We start from the raw sequence: 24,264 nt of genomic DNA, 5'->3' as shown, positions 1-24,264 counted from the left end.
TAGCAGCCCTGAAAAGTATGATTATATCCATTTTCCTAGAAGGCAGTACACAGAGGCTACAAAGTTATATAACTAGTAAGCTGATTCAAATTCTAGAAGTCTGGCTTTAGACGATGTGCTCTATTACATTGTGCTTCCTTAAACTGCTCTAATACTACTTTCCTAACTCTGCCCCAACCACAGGGTACTGTCTTTCAAATATTTAAGCTTCTAAGGGATGCACATCTTCAATTTCTTTTATATCCTTCAACACCTTTTTATATAGACTTAATTTAAGCATTTAGCAGATTTTTAGTCAATGCTTACTGAATTGAAATAGAAAACAACTTAAATCACTCAAGTCCAGCTTACACTATGAAAATAATTTTTAGGTAAACTAAGCTGCACTAAAAGCCAGCCTTTTTATAATGCTTAAAGGAAAAATATCATGCATAACTATTATATAGTTAGCCTTGGAGAGATTCAAGGTATTTCACTGTGCACATATAAATACAAAGCCCTAAAATATAACTGTGACACAAAACTGTATCTATGAAGTTGCACTATAAACTATGTTTATCTTTTGAGACCAGAGGTCCAAACATTGAAGTGACTTCAGATTAAAAAATTACTTACAGATCTAAATGCTTCTAAAATATCATTTCTCTAATTCTCATATGTTCAAATATGAATCTAAAATTTAAAGCAATGTTATACAGGCATACCTTGGAGATACTGTGGGTTCAGTTCCAGACTACCACAATAAAGCAAGTATCACCAATTATTTTTGGTTTCCCAGTGCACGAAAAAGTTCTGTGTACACTATACTGTATGCAGTCTGTTAAGTGTGTAATACTATTATGTTTAAAAAAAACACGTACCTTAATTGAAAAACATTTTATTGCTAAAACATGCTAACCATCATCTGAGCCTTGAGCCAGCTGTAATGTTTTTGCATTAACATTAACATCAAAGATCACTGATCTCCATAACAAATATAATAACAATAAAAAAAAGTTTGGAACATCGTGAGAATTACCAAAATGTAACACAGAGATAAGAAGTAAGCAAATGCTATTGGAAAAATGGTGCTGATTAAGACCTGCTTGTTGCAGGGTTGCCACAAACCTTTAATTTGTAAAAAACCACAGTATCTGAGAAGTGAAATAAAGCAAAGCACAAAAAACAAAGTATGCCAGTATATCAAATTAATATTGCAAAGCTGGTAGGTCAGAACAGACAAATGAGGTGCTTATAGACAAACAGAAAAGAGGAAAAAAATTACTTTATATCTGAGTTTCTGTAAAGAAATTACACATATTCGCTTAGAACGCTAAAGAATATGAAATCAAACTTCTACCCCAAATAACATAAAGCACAAGTAAACAAGATACAATAAAGTAACAAAAAATGATCTGCCCTCACAATATATTCAGAAAATTAAAAAGACGTGTTAATTATATTAATGACTGATGTCAAATCCATGATCATTAAAAAAAATAATTTTTTAAAAGTCAAAAGCAAACACCTTTACAAACATTGCTAACCATAAATTAAACCTACCTTTTTATCTTCTTTTACTTTGTGGGTTTTCTTCTTCATTTTCTTCTCATCTAACTCCTGGTCTGAAGTGATTGCAGGATTATCAATACCACCTTTCCAAGTTTCAACAGGAGAAAGAAGTGGATCTTCTTCACTTCCCCGATGTCTTCCTTTTCTTTTTGTTTTAGAAGTGGTGAAAGCCTCATCATCACTTGCATCTGAATGTGTTCTTCTATAGTATGACTTGGCTTTACTAAACAGGGTTTTAGATTTATATTTATATTTTGAAGGTCTCCGTTCCCCATGACTTTTTGAGGTTCTATCAGAAAATCCATTTTCTTCCTCTCCTTGGGTGTTATTTACAAATGAATTTCGAATTTTAATAATGCGATTCTGACTATCATCTGGGACAACATATATCTCATCAGAATAGCCCTTCTGTTTGAAAATTGTGTCAATGGGTTCTGAATAGTTATCTGAAGGATCCATATCTTCAGGATGTGCCAAAGGCACCCGGGAAGTCTGTTTTCTTGGATTTTTACCAATACCAGCTTCAATTGTTTTTAAAAGGTTTGGATCCAATTTTTTCACATTTGTCTTAGGTACAACTGGTTTAGGTTTAATAGGTGGAGGCACTTTATGGTTGCGTTCATGGTCATGACAGTTTGGGGTGCTGTGAACAGGATATTCATTTCCTTCCAAATCTAATCTATATCTGGAACGGTCACTAGGTGTTGGAAGCAACTGCACATCATCCCCAATTGGACTGTAAGGAGGGGGTGCTTCTGTATCATCATCTGAATCAGGGTAGTTGTTATAGGGGTCTCTGGGAGATGGTAGGAAAACATCTTCACTTGGATGGGTTGATTCCCTTGTAGTATCAGATAAATAGGAATTTTCTATCATATTTTTTTTCTCTAGAACGTCACTGAAAAACAGTGTAAAGACCTCAGTCTGCCGATGATACTGAGATAAAGAATATAGTGCTGTAAATTTAGCAGTGATCTCAGTTGCAATATGTTCTCCTTCAGTCATTAACTCCTTGATGGCCTCATTTTCAAAAAAGTCTGCTTGGCTATCAGTAACTGCCACCAGCTGTACAGGAATGGTGTCCTGAACTTCCGATAGAAATGCTCGAAGCATTCCCATTGATGCTTTTCGTTTGGCAGAATAAACTAATATATACCCATGAACCAGTTCATCTTTCCTTACTCCAATTGAAGAATGGTATGACAATATTGTGATCTGTATTCGTCTCCTTTTTTCACCAATGATTTTATCAAGCATTAGGGAATTATTCTGTCCAGCTTGAGCAGCACTACAAGAATGAGAATCAAGAAAGGGTGACAGAATAAGGTCCACGCTAAATGGATCACCACACATGGCACACATGACAATCCTCAAGTCAGCTTCTGATACATCCTTATTGGTGGGAACTGGGCTCACCACATCTAAATTATGTTTAACTGATTCTAATACTCCCCTTAGAGCTTGCTTTATTTGGGTTTCATTAAATTTACGAGGATATGTACCAGCGGGTACATCTACAAAAGGACACTGTAACTTGTTTGCCAACTGTTGCCCTTGGTGCCTGAGAATTGGTAGATTCTTACTGATAGAATCTCTCTGATTAGCCAGAATTAATGTAAATGGAAGGTTAGCCATATATTTATCTTTTCTGATCTGAGAAGCTTCAGTTCTTATTTTTCCAATAAATTCCCCAATAAAATTCAGTGACTCAATGGAATTAAATACACAGAAGCACCCATGTGGTTTAAAGGCAGCAGTCCATAACTGACTTAAAAAGTAAGGCGACTTGGCATCAACTGGCCGAAGATCAAGTTCATAAATTTTTCCATCTAAGGCATACTCATCATCAGTGGATTGTGTCCTTATCTCATTTGCTAGTTCTTGGGCAAGGCCATCCTTCCCTAAAATGAAAAGGTTAACTTTATCTATATTGGTACTATCATGATACAACCTTAAGCGGCCATGATCCAACTGCAAAAGACTACTGGCAAGTAATTGCTCCACTTTAATATCTGTACAGTTTTGGCCACTAAGACATGTTTCTTTAGTGGGATGATAAACAAACCCTATATGCTTAAGTAGAAGAGACTCCCTATCAGGTGCAAGTTTCTGTAAAGCTTTATATCTAGGTTCTTCACTCAAAACTGTATGAATTTCACTCATTTTATCTGAACTAGGTGTTGCATTAAGATCTAAATCATAAAAAAGTTCAGAATGCTCGAAAAGCATTTCCTGAAATTCTTCTTTGGCTTTTTCAACTATTTCTCGCTGGTGCCTACCATACACCTCTTTGCTATCAGCCTCAGTGATATATTTGAAGGCTTCATCCTCCATAACAAAGCACATAACTTCCTCCCATGGCTGCCCAGGTGAAATGAACTGAATTTTTTCCAAAGTCTTCTTGAATTTTTCCTTCATTTCTACCCTCCTCTTCTCTGATATTAGATGTTGTACATGGTTCTGATAGACTTTTTCAGCTTCTAAAGTGCTCAGGAGGTCAAATGGGATCCGTCTATCATTAATTTTGTCTATATGGTCAGTTTCATCCCAAGGCGTTTTTTCTAGCACCACAAAACATAACTGAAAATCTGCTCTCTTTTCCATTAACTTCAAAGCTTCTGACCAATTCAAATGTTCAATCTCTTCCAGATTTGGCAAAAGAGTGTTAAAAGCTCTTGGTAAAGTATTTATATATTCTTCTCTCCTTTTTCTTATATGTTCCTGTTTAAGTTGTTCTATATGTTTTGAGAATGTATTTCTGGCCTTTCTTGTTCCCTCTAAATTGATGTATTCTTCATAATCAGGATGATTTTTTAATTTATTACTAACAGTTTTCCAAGTTGCATGATAATCTCTCACAGTCTGCACAAGTTTTTCAAACTTATCTGTTGCTGTGACAACAAGTTGTCTCTGTGTTTTATAAGCATCCAAATAGGGAATAATTTTAGGCTTGCCACGAGTTTTATCCAACATTTGTACCAGTGCAGTGAAACACGTCTCAATGTTGACATTAAATCGTGCTGATGTTTCCACTACAAGAAGGTTCTTTTTGTTTGAAGCAAACGCCTGAACTTCTCTAAGATAATGATCCACACATTCATCACATTTAGTTGCTGCTATTATTACAGGTTTTTTTGATTTTGATAGCTGGACAAAAAGGTTATTCACAAATTTAAGTTGATCATCAAACTTCCTATTGCATCCCTGACTTACGTCAATGCACAGTAAGAATCCATCTACATTGAGCTTCCCTTCTGGCATTTGCTTCTGTTCAAAGTCTTGCTCCAAGCCTAGTTGATCTGTGCAAATGTACATTAGTTTTTCTGCTGACTGCAATTTAGAGGCAGCTGCACGTTTTATATATGGTTGCAAATTCGTACTCCGATGAGGCAAGAAAGTCTGGTCATCAATGAACTCTGTCTGTTCAATGACATGAATTTTGCATTCCACTCCATCTTCACCACTTTGTGTTATGTCACCCCAGTACAAAAAGTGATCATTGTTTACTACTCGTCCTCCAAAGTCAATGGTGCTAAGCACAGAAGTATGCTCTGGATAATATTCATCTGCTTTTGAGCGTACAAATCTATTGCACAAACAAGACTTTCCAACTCCACAGTTACCTTTGTCTTTTTCAGTCCCAGAGAGTCCAACTACACTGATGGTATAGGATGGGGGGCGAGGCTCTTTGTTTTTTGCCATCATAACTCTCTTGTCATGTCTCTACATTCATAAAGATAACCAGATATACTTCTCATTCTGAAAATAAAATCATCTCAAAATACAGATCCCAAATTTCAGAACTATATTTGGTTCTTTGTGTTTCCCTCATTTCTGTGCAGAAGGTTCTTCAAGATCATATGGATCATCTTCCTAGAAAGAGGAGAAAAATGACAAATCTTAATCATGAATTACTCATGTTGAATCATGTACATATTAAAGATATTCATAACAAAACACCAGGCAAATTAATGTTACATGTATTTTAAGAAACCACCAAAGACAGCTTATGATTTACTGTTACAAATGCAAGATGACCTCAAAATTTAAGGCAAATCCAACAACTAAAATAACTACATACAAGTTTTAGTGTGTTTCCACAAACTAAAATAAACTCCTATTAATCAAATGTGCATTTTGTCTCTACTCCTTCCTATGACTTTGAGGAAATAATTATTCCTCTTCCCTGACCCTCAATTTTCCTGCCTTCTCTTACAAGAGGCTGTGTTTGGGGATAACTAAAACATACTAGTTGCTTTAACAACTCCTCCACAACTCTAAAAAATTGTTTTCTATTACATGGTTCCTCAAAACTTGTTCCCTAAAATGGAATCTGATATGAATTTACCAAGACTTTAGAATTTATCTTTAGAAGTTTTTCAAGAAGTTTTAACATACTCCTGTGAAATCTATCAAATTTTATACCCAAAATCAACTAAGGATATTCACATACTTAAACAGAGAAACAGAAATAAATAAACAAGTTAACACAAATGACAGTGTTTAACTACACCAATGCTTCTCAAACCATCTAAGATGAAGGACCAACTTTTATTTCACACCTGCAGGTCAATTAAAAAAAAAAAAAAAGAATGGAATCTTTAAAAAAATCTAGATCCAATTTCCTATTAGATTCAAGAGGCATAAAATTACTGTCAAATTGTTTTTAAATGTTCTTGATTTCTGCATTTGTTTCCTCTTGGAAGTATTTACAAAGAATTCTTCAGGTCATATTTTGAGTAGCATAAAGCTGAAGAATTTTAAGGTTATAAGTTTGAGACTCTTTTTAGAATTATTTGATATACAAGCAACATTAAATAACCTTTAAGAACTGTATGTAATTTAATTTGGGTTATTTGTGTGGAAGCAAAGATTCATCTCTTTTATAAGTTTTATTTGGAGATTTTTTCACATTCTTTTGAGGCTGAATTAAAAGCAATACATCATTTCTATCACACCAAAATTTCACAAGGAAAATACCCAGTCATGTATATCAATATATGTGAAAATTATCTTCAATCCAGACAAAATAAAAGAATATAAAGACCATGAGGGAAAAAGTAAAAGAAACGTAAAAAAATAACCACTACCTGCCTCAAATATGTGACTTTTCCACCACCCTCAAAATTGCAAGTAAATACCTATCTAGATTATACTGCACATTTGCTACACTAAAAACTGGTAGAGAGAAACTGGTCTTGTAATTTAAAATTTTAACTAATATTTCAAGTATAACATTTAAAAATAAAATTTCAGAATTATTCTTGTATTCTAGAAACTTATACTATCCGACTCAATGAAATATTAATTTTAACAGTATCAGCCACCAGTTATTCAAACAAAATGCTTATTAGGTTCATTTTTTAACAAATAAAATATTAACATGCTGAAGGAACATAAGTAGTAGAAAACCATGAGTAAACAGAACGGGATTTCAAATTCAACTCCTATTATTTACTAGTTTATGACAACAATAAAGCCCTAAATCTCTTGAGATATGTTTCCTCATCTATAAAATGGGGCTGCCTATCTATACAAATTTAAGAATAATTTTTTTTTAAATGTTAAGTGCCTAGCAACCAAAAAATGCTTAATAAATATTAGTTTTGCTTTAACTTGATTCTTGGAACCAAGAAGCTGTTGAAGATTTATAAAAAATGATGTGATCAGACTGGTGACCTATAAATATTTATCCGGCAGCAGTGTAAACAATAACCAACAGTATAAGAAATTAGGGCAGTTCTATCCAATCCTCCTCTCTTTTATTGAGTAAAATTTTTTTAAAATCTTAATGTGATTAAGCTGAATATTTGCACTTAGCACCAAGTTTAATATTCTTCATCTAAACTGCGTAAAAGAACAATTGGACTGCTTTACAGATATTTACTGAAAAGAAAACAGTGAACTAACTACATAACAAAGTTATACACAGCGACAAAAAGGGGAATTAGCTGGTGAAAATAGCAGTGATTCCGTATGTAACAATTAAGGGAAAAAATTGAAAACACTGACTATCCTTCTTTGTTACTAGACAAGCAAAAAATTGCAGAAGATATCTTATTAAATATACATAGAAAGGAAACACAACTAGTGATTACTTTGGGGAATTTTTACATTAAATGGTACAAACACTGAAATATATATAAAACTCTATTAAACTGTTTACTAAACATAGATCTATTCTGAAAACTAAGAGGAATTCAAACAAGTGTAAGACTAACACCCTGCTTTCCAGCTTAAGAGACACCAAGTTGTTAATAGAAAAGTAACAATATAACGTCATACGGACCTGAGAAATGCAGAAAATTTTCAACTATAAACCTAATCCTTGTTGTTAACAACCATATCTTTATTAGTATTTTTATACTTATCCAAACACATTAAAAGACTCATTTCTGCTCTCCTAAAGCATAAACCTTAAAAAACTGAGATACTTTTCTAAAAAAAGTTATAGAATGTAAGAGTAAAATAAAAACATTATCACGAGATGAATTTTTAAAGTTTCAGAAAGTAAAAGACCTTAAAAGTAAATGAAGATGAGTGAAGGCATGTAGTCACCACCCTTTCATTGGTCATTGAAAACTGCAAGGCTTTTTATTTTACAGAGAAATAAAACTCTATTTAAGATAATTTATAATACTAAGGCTTCAGCATATCCTAATTTGTTAGTGGCACTCTCTGAGTTACAAATATTAAAGTTTAAATTAAAAATAAGGTAGCTTTGTGTGATATTTATGGCTTTCATGCCAAATTCACAGTAAACTACCAATTAGACACAGTGAGGAACATCCATGTCCTTCTTTCTGACAATGCTCTCAGGCAGGCTACCTGCTGGTATTTTGAAGTCAGATCCAGAGCTTATGTCATAAATCACCATACAGTGATTTTCAAACTATGGTGAAAAAATTCACTCAGCCAGAGGTGGGAAAGAAGAGCGCTGGGCAAATAAATCCTCTCTCCTTCCAACTCGTTATCGGAGCAGAGCCTCCTTTATCTGATTTATAAGTTTACCTAACTCAGAAGCTTTAGTTTAAAAAAATGCTTCCTGATTTTAAAACAGTTTGAGAAACCCTGGACTAGAAAAAAATTGTTGTCACCCTGCCCTCAAAAGGGTTTTGCCATTTGTTTGGGTGAGTACGGTATTACCACCTCATGGGGAAAAGACACCTCTCCTGAGATTGGCTGGAATAGGTTATAATGAAATTTACTTTCAGACAGCTGGATAATTTATACATACATGAATTACCCAATGACCCTCAAAATCCAAGTCAAAACTGCCCTCCATTAACTAATGTAGTTTTTCTTCTGTACTGAGAAAAAAAGAATGCCTTCTGTTTTTAAAAACCGTTTCCACTAATAAACTAATGGCCAATATCTATAGGTGGACTCCGATTTAATTTGAAAATTCCTTTAATAGTAGTATTTTGCCCATGTTGATCCACACATACCTTTTCTAGTTTTGACATAACTTTATTTTTATACACGTTGTTCTCATTGTCTCGTAACATTTAGTATCATACTTAGTTTTGCTCATGAAGAAACCAAGACAAAAGCAACAATGACCTACTCAAAATTATAGGGTTAAGATGAGTCTCTTGATGACCAATCTTTACTTCCTTAAGCATTAGTGCTGCTTTTAATAGTTTGCAATGCAGTTTTTCATTTTGCCTTTAAGATTATCATAAACTTTTATTTCTAGGAAATGTTTAGACTAAGTATCCTTACAAAAATTAATGACATGTATAATTTGAGTCCAACTGTCCTACAATTGTCTGCCGAAATGAAGCTATGTCTACAACTGTTTTCTAAGATATTTTAAGCTATTCAAACATAACACGCTTCTTTTAAGTTTTACACCATGAAGTGGCTTTCTGAAAAAAAAAAATTTAAGTTCTGCAAGGAATCTAGGAAACTGAGAAGATTCTTAGTAATTCTGAATTTAAACTAATTTTTTTTGTTTTGTACTCTTTCACAAACTGTTGCACTCATTAATAAAAGGTATATTTAAATTTTTTTTACACTTTTAAGTTATTATACTGTGTCAGGAAATTCCTGTTGGCCCCACCTTCAAAACAGACCCAGAATTTATCACTTTTCACTACCTGTATTGCTATAACCTGATCTCATCCCACTGTCATCTCTGGCTGTGGATTATTCCAGAGGCTTCTAAACTAATTTCTCTGTTTCCACTCCTGCTCCCCTTCCCAAGTCTATTCATAGAGCAGCCAGAGAATTCCTTTTAAAACGTAAGTCAGAGACTCCCTTTCTTCTGCTCAAAACTCTCCAGTAGCTTCTAAAAGGAAAAGCCAAGTCCTTTCAATTACTTACTACAAGATCTACCACTATCTCACTCTCAGACCTACTCTTAGACTATTCTCCCCATTCTCACTCTATTTCAGTCAGTGAGAAACACTGAAACTGTTGCTCAACATGCTAAACACAGTCCTATCTTTGCACTTACTTTTCCCAGTACTCCCCAAATTCCCCCTTTGTTAACTCCTTACTCATCTAACTTACTATACAACTTACTTCTTTATTATTTGTCATTAATTCTATCCCTCTCCCTACTGCAATCCAGGTTTAATAAAGATTCGAAAAGGCACAAATCTGTTTATTCCATCATCGTATCACAAGAGCCTAGAACAGTGCCTTCCACATAGCACCTACTCAATATATGCATGAATCCTAATAAATATTAAAATCAAATGTTCTCAATTCTTTGATTAAAAAAAAGTAAAGTATGTAGGTTTACTAAATAAGTGCTTTAACTTATTAATCTAAAGATTTTCTAAAGCTATCTATGGAGGAAATATGTATATTTGGTCCCAAAAATTTTTGTCAAAAATTAAGCCGTCAGAATAAAGACTAACTATGATCTATAATAACGTACAGGCATACCTCAAAGATATTGCAGGTTTAGTTCCAGACCATCACAAAAAAGCAAATATCACAATAAAGCGAGTCAAGTGAATTTTTTGGTTTCTCAGTGCATAGAAAGTTATGCTTACACTACATTGTAATTTATTAAGTATGCAATATCATTATACCTAAAAAAAAAGACGTACCTTAATTTCAAAATAATGCTGCTGGAAAAATGGCATCAATGGAATTGCTCTACAAAGGGTTGCCATAAACCTTCAATATGTAAAAAAAAAAAATACAGTACTTGCAAAGCACAATAAAATGAGGTATGCCTGTGTTCAGCAAGAATAAACACCTAATTTTTACTTCTGACACAAAATTTTTTTAGAATCACAAATATTTATTGCAGGAAACTACATTTCCAAGAACTAATTACACAGAAGCAGCAGCTTTGTAATTACGCATTTCATCTTCTTTAAGTCAAATAAAGAAAATATATCTTAAATAAACAAATATTCAAGAGAAAAGACAGATCCAAGCCCAAAGATTATCATACATTCCACAATCTTAGGTAAACTTACAGTTTCACAATAAAAATATCAACCATATACTGAAAGATGAATATGGCATAATACTGCCTTAAAAATTCTACTTTTCTTAATGTTGCTAATTCTCAATGACAAATTTATGCTGTAGAAAATTAGAAGAGGAAATGAAAAAGCCATTTTAACATGTAAAAGATAGTTAAGCACAATGTTAATACCTATGAGAGAGTCAATCATATTTCATACTTTCTTTGACCAAGGTTTGTACCACATAAGCACATGATCAATTTTAAGGTTGAAAGGAATGCTAAAGTCATCATTTCTATGAATTAGTTTTTATGGAAGCACACCTTCATAGGATTCAGGATAAGCACATCTTGGTAGGATTTAAGATAAACTGCTAGGATGGAGATTTTTTTTTTTACCATATTCCCAGCACTCAGATCAGTGCCTGACACACAATGGGTCCTCTAGTATTTGATGGCTGAACGAATCAATTTCCAGACTCAAATCTTAAACCACTGGACAAACTTAAATCACATTTGTAGTCACAATTAACAAAAATCACATACTATTTGGGGCCCATAAAGTCTAGCACAGCAGAATATCCTAATATAAAAAGCCTAGTTTTTTCCCAAGACCTTTAGTTTGCTCATTAACACAAATTATGGGTTTATAAACATTAAGCCTTAAGGGTACTTCCAGAAGGGTCTTAGTAGGCAGTACTCTGGGAGTTCCCCAAACCATACTCAGCAAAGGTAATTCTGCTGTCACCTATTTTTACCTTTTGATGTTTCAAATATTGTTTAATGAAGTTTCACTGCAGAAAATATTTGAAAAGCAATGATGTAAACAATTCCCAAACAGATTAACTGCCTACAGTACTCTTAATCCACACTTTCCTCTAAGAACATACAGTCTCTGAGGATGTGATGTGAAAGTTATTTTAAACTCTTCCTAGTCCATTTCCTTATTCTGTGGTGAAAACAGAAGAACCAAAGGTCACCTCATTTACATCAACCTATGTAAACGCCCCATTAAATAGTTACTGTGCTTAGTTACTATCTGCTTAGCTTTATGGTCAGAGGTTTTGAGGGTTCAAAGATACATACAGTGAAGTCCATTAAACCAGGCTATGAGTATGCTCCTTTTTAGGGTCTGAGTCCTTTCTCCTCACTTTGGAGAACTAAGAAATGGGGGGAAAGGACATAAACTGACATTCATTATTGTAATGCTACACAGGAGGGAAAACATTATTTTCATTATACAAACCTCATTAAGTAAAATTTAACAATTTTCTTAATTATGGGAACATTAATAAGAGATCAAAATAAGGATCTCAGGAAAGGGTACAGACTAAAAAGGGTTACAGATTAAAAATTATAAAGGACTGAAAAGCACTTGCCCATTATTCTAAGAAGCTTTATATAGTACCACAGCTGAGGAGACAAAGGCAATGTGCTATACTATGGAATTGATAAATGTAATAGGAATCGAAAGAAATGAAAGATCAGTACAAGTTGGAATAGATCAGGGTTTGGAAAACATTTTCTGTAAAAGGCCAGACAGTGAATATTATAGCCACAGACATACTTACATAAATGATCATGGTTACTTATGGACAATGAAATTTGAATTTCATGTAACTTTCACATATTACAAAATATTCTTTTAATTGTTTCCTCAACCATTTCAGGATGTAAAAAGACATTATACAAAAACAGGCAGCAGGCTGGATTTGGCCCAAAGGCTATAATGTGCAGACCCCTGCAACAGATGAAAGGATTTGAGTAAAGTTTGAAAAACAGAATGGATTTGGATTTTAAAAAGAAGTCCTTCCTGGTGGATGATTAGGGTGGAGTAGTTGAGCACAGCCGCCATATTGGAAAGGAGAGATTTATTTCTGAAGCTCCAAGATATGACTATGTAAGGTCTTCAAGGGCAAAAAGGAGTTAGATCTTGTAATGAGCAATAAGAAATCATTAGAGATTAGAACTAGAATATAAAGTTGGATTTGGTGGGGCACCATGCTCAAGATAGACAAATACTAGAGGCCCCAAAGCACCCTATCACAGAACTGAAAAAGAGTAGTTCAAGACAAAGAGCTTGGCTGCTAGATGAAAGAAACAGACAAATGAGTCAATGTTTCTTAAAGAAAAACTAATCAGTCTCAGCAACAGATGGTGCTAGCACTTGAATTTCAGGTGACAGTATTACCAAGACAAATGAAAATACTGAAACAAAATGAAGCAAAGTCAAGATCAGTACATCAACTTCAAGATCATAAACTTCAGAAAATTACTTAAGAGACTATTTGATTTAATATTCTTTATAACAAGCATCCAAAGATTTATAAACTTTTTAGAAAAGAGTAGAAATCTGGATCTTTCAGTTCCCTCGATCATAATTTCCCGCTGTTAATTTTCCACATTCTCTAAACAGTCAACCAAAATAAAAATTAACAAGTAAATACAAAGAGATACTGTTGTGGCTCTGGAAAGGCAAGTATAGAAAGAAACATAAGATACTGGATCATGATCAGGAGGAAGAAAATGAACAAACTACATACCGTATCAGAAGCCAAAACAACTTTTTCCAAGGTTGCTTGACAATGCCAAATATAGCAACTAGGATAGACAGCAATGCAAACGTAACTGATTTTCCCGTTACTCTTTCTATTAACCTTGTGTTTATACTTTTCCGCAAATCGTTCAATTTGGCTCATAACATATAAATTGATGCTCTTACATTTTTACCTTATATTTTCCCCTGACCTGTCAATTTATCCACACTTCCCTGTGCTTTGGGTCCACAGTGTCACTCACTTAACTAAACGTCTTTTTTTCTCACTTATCTCAATCCTGTGCAACTTCCAAATGATATCTCCTTTATCTAAATTCCTTTACACCAATTTTTAAATCAGTATGTACTGCCTTGTACAGAGTTTTTCTACTGTCTTCAACTGGCAGTTAACTATTCCTAAATTGTCAAGCTCACTCCCCACCAAAGCTGTAAGCTCTTTTAAAGGCTTTTAAAAAATATTTCCTTGTATCACTCATAGTGCCTAGCTGCTCAATAAAATATTGGTAAGAGATAATAAAATAGGCTTAATCAATTATGAAGCTAGAAAAATGAAAATTCACTTTTCCATTAACTCTTCATGATGAAAAGCTTGAGAACCTAATCAAGTGACACATACTAGTCATATTTTAACCCTAAAATTACAAAGTTATGTATGACTTTTTCCCAAGTAATAGCTGTAATTCTAAGGAGTAAAAACATACAGACATGACCAAACATTAACAACCTACTTTATCTGACTGAAAATCTAAGGTACTGTGGACAGACTACCTCCAAAATACAGTGGAGGGAGGGGGTCAAAAACCTTTTTTTGGGTCTCTCTTACATGCAAACTTCTACTTGCAGTCAAAACATCAAAATTCAAATATTTCTTCTTTTGTAAAGGTTTCTCAAAGAAGCCCTGATAGAAAGTTGTTCTCTTCCCTGCACCTTAGCACTTGTAACTATTTATTCCTGTATAGTTACTACCACTTAACTTGAGCTGCATCACCTCTTCACTTGGTATCTCCAAAGCCAAGCAAATAGTAAGTGCTAAATAAAGATAATCTGAATTAATGAATAACAAACCAGAGGCTTTCAAAAAAATTTTAATGCAGATGATTTCTTTTTTCAAAAGAATTGTTATATTTTAGTACAATACATTTAATAGAAAAAAATAGAAGATGTCCTGGTTTGGAAGGGTTGAGGTATCAGAGGAAGTCTCAGGACATCCAGCAAAAATCAATAAGGGATCCAAGAAAAAGAATTTGAAAAATCAATTAAAGTACATACTTATTATTCTTAGCACTAAACTATTTTTCTTAATTTCTAATAAGGCTTTTCCTACTTTGATAAAATTATCAACAAGCTTCACTTAAACAAGTAGAAGCTTGATTACTCAAGTCACCAAATGACGGATCCTTTTATAAAGTTTCTTCACAGTTCTTTAAAAAGCCAAATTCCCTTAGTGCACTTCAAATGTATTTTACAAATATGTTTCAGGAACACAGACTTTAATAAAACAGAACAGTACACAATACTTCTTGAGTCAATTATGTTATCTGCATACTTTCGTGGTATACATAGAAAAAATCAGCCCAAGTAAATAGTTTTTAAAATAATATATATGGAAACTGAAGTTGTTTAATTAAAACATTCTGAGCTACCAAGAAAATCTCTATTATGCCATCTCATACTTAAGAAGGTAAGTGTTGCCTTTAGTGTTCACTTAAGTCCTAATGGTAAAAAAATAAAAGTTCAGCACAATCTTCTTGAGAAATAACTTTCTCAATTTAAAAAAGTTACAAAATTATTATTCTAAGCTGCACCACAATTTAAATTCCAAGAAAAGAATGCAAATACAGTATTTTATTCCTTAAAAAAAATCTTAACTTTCAAGGTCAAAATAATTTTCTCCAAGAGACAGTGTACAGATTAAATCTGCCTTTCAAACAGGAATAAAAAAAAAAAAAAAGGCTGGGGGAAACGGTTCTAAAACATTTAGGATAAGTACCATATGACAACTAAGATATTAATTCTGCAATACAATTTCTAAATTGTTAAAGTAATTTAAACGGGAGAAGAGGTGCAAAAAATTGATAAAGATGTCAGAATTTTGACAATTTTTTCTTACATCAAAGTGTAACACACTCCATCTCCCAGTGGTTATAATTAATGTACAAAGAATGGTAAAATAAGACATGCTGAAGTGGGTTTAAAAATGTTGCCTAAATACACAACCAAATCGACTCTAGTCTAGTCATTTAGTCATCTGTATTGCTCTAAATTTTGCTTTAAATCAATCAGATCAATAGTGCTATTTCCTGAAAGCTAAATGCATAGGTATATCCAGCTTTTCATTCATGTATGTTTAGTCATAAAGTGCTCCAAGGTCTGTGCAAGTTTTTGGTGACCTGCATTTAACTCTCTTCCTCTGACCTAATATAGATACAAGAAACGTGGGTCAATTACAAAGAATAGATTAAAGAGCCAAAAATGAGAAAGCAATTTAAAATGGAAGCAAAACCTTAATCTAGAAAATGTCTAGTAGGTTACCCATATGGTTAGTATGTCTATCTAAAAATACTAGGGTGGAGTTTTATCACATTAAAGTCACATAAACTGGAATTGACAGCAAAATACTTCCCAACACACTTTACTCATTTATCTTACTTAACCAAGTATTTTTCTGAATAGTTGAATCTAGATCAAATTTTTGTTAAAAGAACTATCTTAAGTGGAGATTTAGAGAAATATTCCCTGAAATGAATGAAAACCTCGATGGAAATAAACACTCCGTAATACACTGTTCAAACTGAATATTGGTTTTGGATTTGTTTTAAGTGGAGCCGCAAACCCCGCCCCCCCCAACACCTGTAGAAGGCAGCATAAGCAAAGATCAGTAATTATAGCTATGTATTTCACGGTTTTATACCCGAATATTTAGATGATGTCATTTCCTACCTAGCATAAAGGAAAAAGCAAATTATTGTTGAGAACCTAAACTTAAAAACGCGCGTACACATCACCTATCGCCTATTTTGGTCTAGATTTAAGACATTTAAATTCTCATATATTAAGCATGGTCCAAAACTGGATTTCTATCATAATGGTAAAAGCATAAGCGTCTCCCCTACAACTTTCTCGGAATTTTTCTAAACGTCCTGATAGTTTGCCTTGACTTCCAAAGCACCTTTCAGCCTCAGCTACACCCAGAGCCTCCACCTCCTTTGCATTTCTAATAACGCTGTAAAGGGAGGGTGTGAGGCAGTGAGTGTATTTCTGTGTGGATAAGTGCGCGCGCGCTCCCGCGCAGCTCCCCACCCCCACCCCGATACTTTTCTTTAGTGGAAACAGAGAGAGAATCTAGAGGTTATTCTAGCGAAAACTCAATATCAAAGCCTCAATCCAGTCGCAGTCAATCCTTAGGACTCTGTGTTTTGGTGGCGCAGTGCAACTTCTCACATCCTTCCCAGAGCTTTAGCAGCAGATGGGAAATTGGTGAACAGAACCCAGGGACGAGTGGGGGAGATAGGGGAAAAAGTGAAAGGACCGATCCCCCTGCAAGGCTCTCAAGTTTGCAACGAAAACTGTGTCTCCGCGAACCCCTTCTCCCCTTTCCAGGTGGAACTCGTTAACAGCAGCCACCCGGCCAACATACACCGCCACCTTCCTCCCCCACGCACCCTTCGAGACCAGGGCAAGTGAGGGCGGCGGGCAAGAGCGGGCGCCCGGGGGGGGGGGGGCGCTGCGATCCCCGGACGCCACCAGGCCTCCGTCGCCCCCTGCCCCGTCACCTGTGGAGAAGGCGCCCCATCCCCCGGCCTCTCTGCCCTTCACGCCGACCGTATCCCCCCGCGGCAGCCGCTCCCCGCCCGGGCCTGCGAGAACGGAGCACCGCGCCACGCTCTCCTCGGCGGCTGTGGGGCCCCAGCCCCTTGAACTGGTTACAACCGGCGGCGGCGACCGAGCCGGGCAACGGGCGGCGGGAGGGTCCCTGGCGGGGAGGGGGCGAGCAGGAAGGCCCGGAGGAGCGGGGAGTCGCAAGGTCCTACCTAACACCGTCGGTCTCCTCCGTCTCCTCCTCAACGGCAGCGGCCCCGGCGGTGGCGGTGGCGGCGGCAGCGACATTCCTGGGGAGCGCTCCCGCCGCCGCCGCCTCCTCCTCCACTCTCTGCTCGCCTCTCTTCCCCGGCGCGCTCACCGAGCGCCGCGTCCCTTCAGCCACCTCCCCCCGCCCTCCCCAACACACACGCCCCGAAACCTTAAGCCCTACGGCTCCCGCGGCCGAGTAACCCACCCTCCCTCCCTCCCCGCCACTAGCGGCAGCCGCGTCCCTCCCCCCTTCCCCGGCGCCCGCCGCTGCGCCGGGCTCAGTAATGGCGGCCACTCGGGCTCCCTCGCGCTGACGGATCTCTCCCTCTCTCCCGAACTTTACCTCAGCATCTCTCCCGGCGCGCACCGCCGGAACGCACGCGCGCGCGCGCAGCCACACACCCGGCCCGGGGCGGAGCGGCGGCGCAGCCTCGACGGGGCGCGCGCGCGCACCAGCGCCTCCCTCCCCACAATCCCCCGCCCCCGCCGCCCTCACCTCGCTACGCCTCCCGCGCCGCGCGCCCGGCTGGGCCCCGCCCCTGCCCTCGTCTCCCGGGAGCCTGGGAAGGCGCGAGCGCCGGAGCCGGAGGGAGGGAGCGAGCGCGCGGGGCCGCGTCCTCGCTCGCGTCCCCGCTCCCCTATTGGCTTCTGCCCCTCCCCCTTCTTCCTCCGCCTCTCCCACCCATTGGTTCCCTCTCCTACTCCATTCCTTCTCACCTTTTCCCTTTTACCCATTGGCGTGAGTATTTTTCCTCTGCTTTCCCCTTTCTCCGTATTCTGCTCCTCCTCCATCCCATCCTCCACGCTTTAGAAGCTGCAAACCGTGCAGCCCAGAGCACGGTCGTCTCCGAACCTTCCCTGCTTTCTCCCCTTCTGTTCCGGTTTCTGGCGGTAACTGAGAGCAAACCATAGTACTGCAAAGGAAGCTGATATTGTGTTCGCCGTTGCAAAACATCGCGTGGGCACCGAATGATTCTCGATAAATCACCCTACGGTCTCTAAGTATTAAAGAATTCAAGAGAGGAAAATATGCGCCCAAGCTCGTTCTCAGGGACATACTTGCGTGTATGCTCCTGTGTGTGCAGCCAGTTTTCTTCCTGGGGATCGCTGGCCAACTACAGACATCACCCGCCCGGAACCGGTGCCATACTCACCCAGAAGGCAAAACTCCATGAAAGCAAAGAAGAACCCATTTCTCCGTCAACACCGTACAGGGACGCAGGCAGGCCCTTGGTTCAGTACGTCCTTATGAAAGTTAAGTGAAATGCCAAGACATGGGGCGGATTCTAGGGTGGTTCAAAAGACCCCTGCTCACACCACTACCAGCCCAATCTTAGGAACTATCGGCCACTTGGCTTTTATTATACTGCCTTAAGTATATTAATATATTTTGAGACTTGAATGGGTACACTGGGCTTTCGGTGTATTTCTTATCTGGGCACTGGCACTGAATGGTGGAGGAAGGACGGTGGAAAAATGCCTTTTCTTAACCATTGAAGAAACTGAAGTCTTGTGACTTTCCCAAGGTCATCAGAATCTGTCTTACACAGAGGTCTTAAAATAGTTGCCAGAGATAAAAGAATGAGCAAAAACATAAATCTACCCCAATTTGTTGTTAAGTCTAAAAGAAAGAAGTGATTTGAGGGAGAATTTCTCTTTGGGGAAAGATTTATTTCCTGCATTGAAAACAATTCATCATCAGTAAAGCTAACATATAAAAAAGTCTTTTAAATTCAAATTATTTTTGATTTCTTATGTTACATAAGGTACTGAAGTTAGCCAAGGTTGCTTTTTAGCGTTATGATGATGCAGCTGCTGCCAACCAGAAGTACGTTTACGGTCTGTCAGTAAAGAAAAACAAAAACTGCCTTTTGGTAAAAATCTGTTAGAAAATATTTGTCAGTAAATCTGTCACAATATTCCAGCAGAAGTTCTGTTCGTTTCTTCCACACCCCTGCCCCTCTACTCTCTGTATTTCTCTAAGGTAAACTTAATAGACAAAATCAGAAAGATGTTTGATTTCTCTATATGTCCTCTTGCTTCCTAATTTTAAAAAGGCATGACTAAAATTTCTTACTCCAGCCACTCCTTTGCATCTGAATGGTACCAAATAGGTTAAATGAGGTACGTAAGTACTTACTTCTTTCTGTTACAAGCCATAGGGCAGGGAAGAAAGACACTAAGAAAACTTGCAGTGAAAGAAAATACAAAGAGGAGGAAATTTTGGAGAGGGAGTGGAACCATCAAAGTGTGATACTAATACCATAACACTCATAACACTTGTATAGGTTGGGAAGTTTGTGCATTTAAATGCATTTTATGACCTTTGTACTAAAAGTCCTTAAAAGTACAAGAAGCCAATTCAAAGCCATGTTTTTGACATTGAAATATTAAGTACCTTACAGTGTCCACCCTAAAAATACTTTAAAAATTATTTCCTAAATAATCAGAAATTTTATAACCATGGACGTGTATCAATATAAACCAAAGTCAAGTCAGGACTTTTAAAGGAAACATTAACATATAAAGAAGGTGTAAACATATAAAGAAGGAACACCTTCATTATGTTTCCTTCAAAACAGGACATGATACTGAAGAATCAGGGCATAATACTAGAGGAAAAAAGATTTGAAATCTCATTTTCTGGTAATGCTGACACCAGAAAATGTGGGGCGGGGAAGCCATGGTTTTCAAATGATAATTTTCGTAGCTGATATTGTTTTTACGTTTTAGTCCTTCTACATTATCCATCTTGATTTAAGGGGTCTGGAATTTTAAGATTTTGCTGCTTATTAATACTAATATACTGGTAGGCTGCTTACGAAAACGTATAAGAAATCTTTATCATTTTTATGTTAGTACTTGTTCTTCCCAAAAAATAAAGCATACAGTTTTCTGTACAAGTAAAAATCTGAAAATAAGAATTGGGGGCCAAAGTTCTATGGTTAAAATGCTTAGATATACACAAATAAATGGCAATAAAGAGCAGAAAATAAAACAAAACCCAAGGATAAGATGGCATGTTTTAAAACTGATCAGGTGCCATGCCTTCAGAGAAAGAGCTCTAAACACCAACCCTCCCCACCCAAAAGAAAAAACTTTGAAAAAAGAAGTAATTTATCATTTACACACACACACACACACACACACACACACACACACACACACACACACACACACACACACACACAGTAGAGTAAATATTATCAAGCTCTCTCAGATCAACTACTCTTCTATCTAAAAAAAAAAAATTTAAACACTTGTTCTGTTGTACTAGATAATTAAAATCACCCGAAGCTTTGTTCTTCGTTTACTTTGAAAAAAATTAGCAGAATAAGATTTCAGTCAGGCATTTTAGATTTTTAATTTAAATATTCTCCACAAATTTCTAGTCCTTTAAAACATCCTAATAAAGTATTAATATGCATTGTCTTTTTAGGATCAAAAGAGATGACAGCCATAAAAATATGTTAACAAAATCCCAGCTTCTACCATCAGTGGTAACACTACATACAATATTCAGATGTTTGATGTGATTTGGCTTCAAAAGAACTTACCCTATAGAAGCGGGTACACCCCCTGCTGGAAATCTCTGATCATAACTACTTTGGCTTTTGTAGCCTCAACCAGGAACATACGAGAAGCCAAATAAAAGGCCTTCCCCATTATGACGAATTGGCCCATACTTTTTGCCTGTCTGCTTTAAGACAGGCTTTTGGAAATCAAACTAGCTCAGAATATCACTCTGATTACAGACAAAATACACAAAGTTGGAGAATAACAAAGGCAAATAACTAAATAATGTGGAAAAATTGTTCCTTGTCTAATTTCCTACAGAATTTCACAACTCATTTCCGCCCCCCACTTAACCCCCACATCCTCCCTAGACTGTTCTTTCTCTCACAAAGTTAGGACGATTGGGAGGAGGAAAGGCATGGTAAGATGGGGTGTTACTCCTACTAGCAGGCAAATACCAGTGACCAATAACCACAGTATAACCACAGTAGCCATTTGCTGAGTTAAGGTGCTAAAATCTTTCTCCAAATTTCTTTTATGGCTACCAATGACATTTTCAGCATGAAGAAAAGGTGCTAATTATATCTTGGCTGTTACCGTAGAAAATATTTTGACAAGAGTTAAGGTAATTGTGAGCATGGGACTGGAACAGTAGGAGAGTAATACATTGACCTTCCTGGCATTTTGTTCCACAGATCCTTGTTCTGTTGATTTTTCAGAACTGTATTTTCAGACTGAAATCCCAAAGATGGTATCTAGCTTTGAAATGTCATGTTCATGCCACTCTGGTCCTCCGACATAACTGAAAGAGTGAAATCAGAACTCTATTTTTGAATAATTGGTATTTTATCAAGATTATTTGTAATGCAGACTCCTTTTAAAGGAACAGCAATTCATTCAGGTCCCACCAGCACACATACTTTAATTAGACAAAAATCTTCAAGTTATTTCCTCTCACAAAAGGAGGTATTGTTAGGCCATCTGGACCCTCCATTGAGTTTTTATGAAAGATCGCAGCTTGAATTTAATCAACACCAGTAAGGTTAACTCCATAAAGCTAGAAAATAATTGCAAAGGTTGCTAACCGAATCTGTTTGAGATTGTTACCACTGTCATTTGTAAATCATTACAATGGGAAACAGGAACATGTATTGCTTGACTATTTAACCACAGAACATAATTTTTGTGAATATCCCTTATTCCCACTCTCTTTAGGCCAATTTTAGCTTGTGAGCCCCTCTAGGTAGGAAACACAAATGAATGTTTGGCCCTATACAATACCTTGAATATAATTAGTAGAAAGCTCAATTTGATAATAATATGGAGCTCTCTAGGTTTTGTGGATGTCTGTGGATTTATTACTAACAGAAGGCTTTAGATTATATTCTGAAATACCAGCTGAGATAATCACTTTGGAAAATACAAATCATTTAAAGAAATTGCTGAATTAGCCTGTGAAAGTTGAGTTAGATGTCCTTTCCCAAGTATAACCTGCATTTCTCTGTGTTATGTCTCTCTGGTAGGTAAGTGTGAGTTACTACCCACGAATTACTGTGGATCTGAAACATCAGGGAATGTTCTAAAGAACTGGGGCAGCATAACAGTTTCTGAAATCAATAACAAGGTGTCTAATCACTTCACAATTAAGGCTTTGTAATTTTCTCCTATTATTATAAACTGCGATCAATTTTTGTTTTGCCAATCCATGCTTCTGCTTTTCTTCAAAAAGCTTCCCAGTAACAATGTGATTTTTCTGATGGATGCATGGCTTCTTTCATACCCATGTATTACCCAACAAGGATTGATGATACTCATCTTTCCCCAGATAGGCTTCCCATCTCTCTTCAGTACAGTCTAGCACAGGGCTCTAGCATATACATCATTTATTTCTAGCTTTGGTTCCCTCAGGAATAGACATTAAATAAATCTTTTCTATTCTCTCCCTGCAAAGTATTTACATTGGGAATTCTGAGTTCTGAGAGTTTTACAAACATGATAAAGTAGAAATCGCAAAAATTCATAAATTCATAAAATGTCTGTCTTACAAATCTAATTCTTTACAATTAAATTTAAATGAAGGCAAATATTTTAAATGTTTTCAAAGTACATATTTATTGAGGGAGAAAAATATCCATAATATTTTCTGTGAAAAGAATCAGTTTACAAAGTAATGAAGGAAGGAAGAGTCTATTTTTATAAAAAGAAAATGTTTTGAAAACAAAATGACACTATTACTGACCAACTTGTTACTAGAGATTTAATCTAGGTGGTGATACTATAGCTACTATTTAGTTTATTCTTTTGGATTTTTCTGCAATTTAGAAATATTTTTTTTCTAATTTTTTACAGTGAACATATTTTTTCTTGTGCAATAAAAATGTGGATTATACTGGTGTTGAAAATTAAAGGAGACAATGTATAAAGTAGAATAAGGTAAACTATCTTGAAGGAATTGAACTGCTTACTATATATATTATTTATCTATCTATATATCTATATAATAGATATATAGATTTCCTCTTTTATCTTCCCTTTTCTTCTCTTCACTCTTTTTCCCCTCTCACCCCTACTGTAGATGTTTCTTCCTTCTTCCTTTCTTTTTATTTTTTGATTCTCTTTCTTCTTTTCCTTCTCTCTTAATTATCTCTTGGGCCTTTTACAGGCCACCTCAGGCATTGTCTGTTTCCATCTGCAACAACCTTTGATGGAATGGAATGAAATGGTCTAGGCAAACATTATTTCCACCCCTGGATTGTATTGTCTTTGATGACTTCTTTTAAAGTTCTTACAGACCAAAGCAAATCAAGCAAAGAACATACATTTTATTATATTTAATGACTCCTTATTTTAAATTATGTACATCGGCCAATAGCATTGCCTATTTTGCTGATGGTCTCATGGCACAGAGTCTATTTTTAAACTCTGTTTCTACACTAAGACTCCGTTCAAAAGCTTTCAGGTATTGACAGTAGATAGTTTCTCTAATGCTGATAAAGCTGAGCTGATCTTTCTACATGGTCTGGTATTTCCCTTTTGACCACAAGGTTTATGATAAAATGTGTTCCATTTGGGTGGTTTCCCATGTGGATTTGCTGACACTTAGGTTACCTTTGGCTTCCATCACCCCAAGAAACTG

The 24,264-nt window shown here is 36.5% G+C and overlaps 1 protein-coding gene across 3 annotated transcripts in view; it reads right to left on the bottom strand.

Moving 5' to 3' along the window:
* Nucleotides 1-18,104, bottom strand: part of ARHGAP5 (Rho GTPase activating protein 5) — a 61,015-nt gene extending 42,911 nt beyond the window's left edge. The window contains exons 1-2 of one of the 3 annotated variants that reach the window (XM_032481849.1): nucleotides 17,956-18,104; nucleotides 1,543-5,424 (exon numbers count right to left, since the gene is read on the bottom strand). In XM_032481849.1, the coding sequence (XP_032337740.1) occupies nucleotides 1,543-5,256 (3,714 nt within the window). In that variant the 5' untranslated portion in view covers nucleotides 5,257-5,424; nucleotides 17,956-18,104. Of the gene's footprint in view, nucleotides 1-1,542; nucleotides 5,425-17,572; nucleotides 17,794-17,955 lie in introns of those variants that run through there. The other 2 variants (XM_032481850.1, XM_032481848.1) reach the window with 2 other exon arrangements.
* Nucleotides 18,105-24,264: the final 6,160 nt, after the last annotated feature.

This window comes from Camelus ferus, chromosome 6 (assembly GCF_009834535.1).
Source record: "Camelus ferus isolate YT-003-E chromosome 6, BCGSAC_Cfer_1.0, whole genome shotgun sequence".
NCBI classification, from domain to species: domain Eukaryota; kingdom Metazoa; phylum Chordata; class Mammalia; order Artiodactyla; family Camelidae; genus Camelus; species Camelus ferus.
This window is presented reverse-complemented; position numbering and strand designations above follow the sequence as displayed.